This window comes from Syngnathus acus, chromosome 23, assembly GCF_901709675.1.
Source record: "Syngnathus acus chromosome 23, fSynAcu1.2, whole genome shotgun sequence".
Lineage (NCBI taxonomy): Eukaryota > Metazoa > Chordata > Actinopteri > Syngnathiformes > Syngnathidae > Syngnathus > Syngnathus acus.
This window is the reverse complement of record NC_051107.1, coordinates 3,498,088-3,504,891: the sequence shown is the minus strand read 5'-3', so window position 1 is coordinate 3,504,891 and position 6,804 is coordinate 3,498,088. Positions and strand designations below refer to the sequence as shown.

At 41.0% G+C, this 6,804-nt stretch overlaps 1 protein-coding gene across 1 annotated transcript; it reads right to left on the bottom strand.

Moving 5' to 3' along the window:
* Positions 1-589: 589 nt before the first annotated feature.
* Positions 590-6,659, bottom strand: LOC119117370 (serine/threonine-protein kinase 38-like). Its single transcript, XM_037243596.1, has 13 exons — positions 6,275-6,659; positions 5,217-5,356; positions 5,095-5,146; positions 4,896-5,018; positions 4,631-4,838; positions 4,415-4,569; positions 4,225-4,327; positions 4,084-4,145; positions 3,866-3,983; positions 3,681-3,804; positions 3,513-3,608; positions 3,347-3,438; positions 590-3,273 (listed from the first exon to the last, which is right to left on the bottom strand). Exons 2-13 carry the CDS (start codon positions 5,348-5,350, stop codon positions 3,149-3,151), a joined length of 1,392 nt encoding a protein of 463 aa, XP_037099491.1. The 5' UTR covers positions 5,351-5,356; positions 6,275-6,659; the 3' UTR covers positions 590-3,148.
* Between the last annotated feature and the right edge of the window lie 145 nt (positions 6,660-6,804).

Here is a 6,804-nt window from a genome sequence, read left to right as displayed (position 1 = left end):
ACGTTCGCCAGTGGAAAACACTTACCACTCATCATCATGTCATTTTCGTGCAATGTAGATGACTAGAATGCATGTTGAGCTATTTGGACTGCGCGACGTCATTTTATGAACAGCAAAAGAAAGAAAGAATGGAAACATGGAATGAAACAATGATTTGCTATTACTCACCATGGAAGAATGTCAGATTTGAAGTTCAGTTCAAGGCTATGACGCACTTGATATTCAATTAATGTCCACTAATTATGCGTCTAATAATGAGTTTACTTTATTAGTACAAAGTGAAAATTATTTTTGTATTAATTAAATTATTTTGTACTGCAGTGTGTGTGATTCTACTACAATACATGAAACATAACATTGCTACCAAAAGGTTTTGCTAACATATTTGTTTACATGTTTTGCATAAATTATTTTATTAATAGTTAAGCACTTATTTATCCTGAGTTCAACGTTTTTTGTGAAAACAAAAATCCCTTTAAACATGTTAAATGGAATAGTTGTACTAAAATAGTTTCACTAACACGTGTTAGTATATTTGTAGTCAAAATATACTTGTTAGCATGTATTAGTACTAAATAAGAAACTCAACGCACTCAATGTTTTTTTTTTATTTTGCCATGTTGTCGACATAAAAAGTTACCATGTGAATATATGACTAGCATTTCCCCTGTGACCTTTTTTACCGAGCTACAAGAGATAGAATACAAACACGTCATCACATATATAACCCAACAACACTGTCCTGACTTTTCATGGTTACTTTTTTTCTTTTTATAAGCACCTAACACAAAATGAGACTAGTTTGGTCCTTTACCCACTACAGTAACAAGGTTTTATTAACATTTGTACTCCTCTAGGTCCTTTTTTTTTTACTCATCACAATAATTCATCTCACAGTACTGTCCTGTATATCCCCTATCATTTTTTATCGTATGCGTTCGAGGAACAACACTGAACAAATGACAAAAATAAATTAACACACTTGCTATTCAATCACAAATGACACTTTGAGGCCATTTTTTTTCTCTCAGTGTACTCACTTTTGTTGCCAGTGTTTCGATAGTAATGGGTGTGTAATGAGTTAATTTACACAAGTGTCATTTTTTCAGTGTTACTCCATGAAAATAATCTTTAAGAATCAACTTTGCGTTTATTAGTGACCTAAAAAATATGTAACTTAGTTGAAAAGTATTCTAATTATATTCAAAGGGAGTAAAATACAAGGATTAAAATTTGATCCGGAGACATACAAATAATAAATAACGCTAAAATATACAAATTGTAATCTATACATAAACTACACTAACATTTCAACAGAATGACGAAGTCCTCCATTTTATCTGCAGCAATAGCACCACCGTGTGGTGTAAATGGGAACAACTTTTTTCTTTTTTTTTTCCCCCCAAGACAGTGAATTTTAACACTCTGGAGGTGTGTGGGATTGTTGATGTGATTCATGTTAAGGTAGTTTGAGGTTAAGTGCATCAAGCGTGAGCTACATCTGGATTCACGGTCATGTGATGATCTTTGGTAGCTTTTTTTTTTTTCTTCTTGTACGAGCTGTGCAACTTGAAGCAGAAGTCAAAGGTTAATATAAAAAAAAATGGATGCATATGGAGTGTCGAAATGAAGATATTTCCACTGTGTTCTAATTGAACGCAACATACACAAGGCATCTTTGTCATCTACTGTTTGCTTTGACACACGTTATTTTATGAGGATGCTTTCTTATCAATGCCATAAAAATACCGTCGTTTCCCTCGACCAACAGCCGCGTCAACTTTATTGCTTCGTTTTGCCTGACCTAAAATCGATATTCCCTCATACTTTTGACTTATTTTACTTTCCAGACAGTTTCATCGACTTTTCCGCCCCCACAAGATTAATAACATTGATACAATATTATTGACCAGTTATATGCAAAGGCACTTCGAAGAAGGAAGTGAATTGATTGGACCTCGTCTGATTCGAATTCAAAGTCAAAGGGGGCGGCAATATTGTGGAGATAGATAAAGCCTGTAAAAGGGATGTGACACATTACACACTTTATATTGGGGGGGTGTCATCGAAATCAGCACGAGGAAGATCCAAGCATGAGTTGTTCCGCTTTTTGGGTGATACTAAAATATGAAATAATGGAATTACACCCCGGGTTCCTTAAAGCTACTGCTGTTTCTTCAAGCCTATTTTATTTACCCTGTAACACCTAAAGACTTACCCTTACACATTCGGAGGCAACTAACTCCACAACTAACGTATATCAGATGGATTAGTAGTGTTTTTTTTTTTTTTTGAAACACGTTTCCTGAGATATATTTAACACGAATGAGAAATACCCTATTTCCTCAAATTGTGGCCTTGAAAAGAGAAATTATCCGGGTTAACTTCAATGAGTTAATACTACTGTAATCGATGGATAATGAAAATTAAAGACTGCCACAAGGTGGCGACAAAGCTCCACTTTCCTATTGCACAGCGCTTTGCCTGGTCAAATAGAAGGTTCGTCATTTCAGTGCAATCTGTTGGCACAAAAATGCCACGAGACTGCGTCAAAGTACTACTTTTATATTAGATCACGCTTTGAAAAGGCCAATTTTTGTAAACAATGAATTTCACATTTGCATTTTTGGGAGTAAATTGAACCAAGCTCATCATTAGTGATGATTATTTTTTTTTTATCAATAAATGTCCTTTGGGTGCATAAATGTACATTACTAGTCATTTTTACCAATCCTAAATGTAGTTGAGTCTACTGAAGCGAACTCCACAATTTGAGGAAATGCGCTATCGTGGATGGACGAGCATAAAACTCATGCTGAAACCTTCCGCAGCGCGACGGCAGCGTACGTTCAGTAGCGAGTACTTAGTTTTGCATACGACCTTGTTCCTAGCGACCAGTGTTCAAACTATTAACACAGTAATTGGCACGCCGGTTCGCGCGTAGCATACAACGCAAACCCACCAGAGGTAACGTGGTAACTTAATTGTTGGCGGCAGAGCAGAGCTTAAGAACTTGGTGGGAGGGGCGAGGGCGGTTACACTGAGGGGCGGGGCGGTTCGGCCTTCAGCACCAGCGGGGGCGTCCGAGAGCCCGACCCTGTTACATCCGTGAATGTCTTTTTTTTTTTATACTCCCTGTTAGAGGCTGTCAAGCCTTCCCTGGCTTTATGTATGTGGGGATGGTCCCTCGTTGAGTCAGGCCCTCGAAGCGTTTGTAAGTATAGTTGAGGAACACCCAATCCTTGGACTTGAAGTCTGGTTCTGTGGTGTTGGCTGGGGGGAGAAATAGAAGCATTGAAGCAGCGGCAGAGTTATTCGAAAAATAATGTGGGGGAACGTTTCAGACCTGGCTGGAGGATATCCGATTCCGGGAACTCGTCAAAATTGGACGTGTCGTCGATGCTTTTTATTTCGATGGAAATGGCTGCGGGACGCTCTCTGGTGTGAATTGTATTAATATTTAGAAAGAAAAAAAAAAAGGGGGGGGGTATATTCATGAAATCAAAACGTACCTGATGTGCTCCCAGTCCACAGGCTCAAAGAACTGATGGCTTTTGATCTCCTCCACGCTGCCTGCCCCAACTCTGTTTTCAGCATCGGTGCAATACCTGAAGCCCAAAAAAAAAACCCATCACTTTGCATTTCCTGAATCTAAAATTCATTTTAAAGACGTCACATACCTCAGTATCATGTCCTTAGCTCTCTCCGAGATGGGGACTTCAGGTGGAAAAACAAGAGTCTCCTTCCAGTTCATCACTTTCCTGTAGGTCTCCTGCGGCGTCTCCGAGCAAAATGGCGGATAGCCTGAAGAGAACCTTTTTTTTAACACGTCTTTTCCCGTGGATGCAAAATATACACGCTTTACCTATTAGCATCTCATACATGATGACCCCCAGAGACCACCAGTCACACAGCTTGTTATAGCCCGTCTGCATGAAGACTTCGGGGGCGATGTAGTCCGGCGTGCCCACTGTGGAATAAGCCTGAAAATGACAAGACACGTTAGCATTTTTTTCCCCTGTATGAAACTCTCGCTATATTAAATGACCGACAGGGGGCACTACAGCATCAGAAAACATTTACCAGCTGTCTCCGGTTTTTCTTCCAGGTTTCTGCTTTCCGCTTGGAGTTCATGTTTTGGAAGGCTGCAGAAACATGAAAAAGACATCAATGGCAAAATCTTCCACTTCAACCCGGAACCAAAATGAGAAGTGTGATACTAACAAAAGTCACTGGGTGGGTTGTGTGTGAGGTTTCTGTAAAATTCTGTTCGGTGGGCTTTCTTCAGTCCGGTACATAAGCCAAAATCAGATAACTTCACATGTCCCTGTGAGAGAGAGAAAAAAAAAAAATAGTTGAGTGCAAACTTGTTGAACGACATGCCGTCAGATCTCAGATATGAGCAGAAACTCACCCGTGAGTCGAGCAGCAGATTGTCCGGTTTGATATCTCGGTGGATGAAGCCCAGTTGGTGGATGGAGTCGATGGCCAGGACCGTCTCGGCAATGTAGAACTGGGTGGCCTCTTCGGACAGGGTGTCCTTCTTCATCAGTAGCGTCATCATGTCGCCTAGCAACCAGTAGGTAACGTTTTAATTCCCGTGCCTTGAAGTTGTGAACGTAAGACGTACCTCCGGGAAGAAATTCCATGATGAGGTAGAGGTTCCTCTTGTCCTGGAAGCTGTAAAACATCTTCACCACCCATGCACCATCTGCCTCCACGAGAATGTCCCTCTCGGCCCGGATGTGAGCCACCTGCTCTTTCTCCAGCATGTCTGCTTTTCGTAGAATCTTCATGGCGTAAATGTGCCCGGTGTCCTTTTTCTGCACCAAACGTACCTGGACAGAGAAGCACGATCAACAGACTAAACCAAAAAAATGATTTTTCCATCATACCTCTCCAAAAGCACCACGCCCGATGACCTTAAGCGACTCAAAGTCATCCAAACCCAGCCGCGTCCTCTTCAACCTCAGAAATTCCGTCTCCTTGCGAGCATGCTGTGAACGCCGCATCACTTTCTGCCAACACAGAAAACATCGATGGCAAATATGATTTTTGATCTAAAATATCTAAAGCATCTTTTCACAGCTGTACCTCGTCATCTGGCAAGCCCTCGTCATCCATGGCCTTCTCCAGCTTCTTCTGCCTAGCAACAGAAATTAAATAGTGAGACTTGGAAATTGTTTTTAATTTAAAGCACAAAAAAAAAATCTTACCTCGTCTCCCGCTCCTCGTGCTGGGTGAGCAGCGTGCTGTAGAAGTTCTCCAACGTCAGTTTGGCAACGGTCACCCGTTCACGGGTGTGGTTGCTCATGGAGAGGGTGGCTGCCGTCCCTCCAGTCATGGCCATGCTATCCTGTGGCAAAAACACAGAAAGAAAAGATGTCAGTCCACCGTACAAGAATGTGGTAAAGAAGGAAGCGGGGCGGGGGCATACATCATCAAAATCTTTTCTACCAGGATGCCAGTAGAAAAGTATGATTGCTCTTGATTAGATCATAGAGATTAAAAAAAATACCTCTGCGGGGCTGAGATAAGAGGTCTAGACGTGGCCACAACAATCGGCCAAAAACAAGACACTTCCTGATTTGCTTGGAAGGAAATAATAATAATAAATCAGTAACGCTTGAATGGGGAAGTTTGTGTTGAGGGGTTAATGGGACGCAGTTGTGCTGGTTTACCTGACCCAAAAAAAAATATTTAGTACATTTGGTGTGACGTATCCATGCCATACATAGTGCAGACAAGAGGCCGACTCATGCACACACTCCACCCTTAAAAGGACTATAAAGAGACCTGCCAGGAAACTTTCCATCCCTGAATGAAAGAGTTCAGTCATGACATTAAGGAGAGGAATGGGCTGTACTCACACGAGTTAAAAAAAACAAAAAAAACACGAGTTGGGGGAAAAAAAAAAAGCAGAATGGAGCAGAAATCCTCATTACTGCTGTACTAAAAAACGGTAATCAATTTAATTCACTGTAATCTTTTTTTTTTTAATTAAAAGGGTGTATGCAAGGAAGGAAAACACGTCAAGGGATTGGAAAAAAATGTCAAATAATAAAAACATTTTAATCCACCACGCACGTACAGAGATATAATATAGCTCGCTACTGGTATTGATGACTTCTTTTTTTTATTTTCCAGAGATAAATAAATATTTAAAGGCTTATCTCATGCTTGTTATATTCCGTTTGCGCCAGACTAACAGGTTCCATTAGCAAACAGGGTAAAAATAGCCAGTGCTTTTTAAAATAACATGGGCTCAACCTACCTCCGTGTCCTGCTCCAGAGTCGATTATTGTCTGGGCACCAGCCCCACGAACCAGGAGAAAATAAAATAAATTGAGTTAAAGCGTCTTTTCTGCCTAAAATGTAGGCAGAAAAGGCTGGAGGGTTCAATTATTAAGCTAACGGTCACCCTTAACGGGAACACCACTATACACAGTAAACACAGCTGATATCAAAAACAAAACATGGCTCATTTCCTCAGCCGAAGAGAAAAGGAAAACATCCAATTATATTTAAAAAAATAAAATATCTTCATTAGTCACCCTCTGGTTTCTGAATATGGCGGCTGATCGGTCTTTAAGGTGCAAAATTGGGAAAAGGTAGCTTAGGTTTCCTCGGACCGTCGGACTCATCGGTCGCTGCAGTTACGCAATGGCGTAGCTTTGGAGTGACGTCAAGTCACGCCAATCAGCGGCAGAGAAAATGTAAACGGCCAATCACGCGGGGAGGATTTTGGAGGATGAAAAGCGCTCCAGCCAATAGGAAGCTGGGATCCGCCCCTTCGTTTGGACG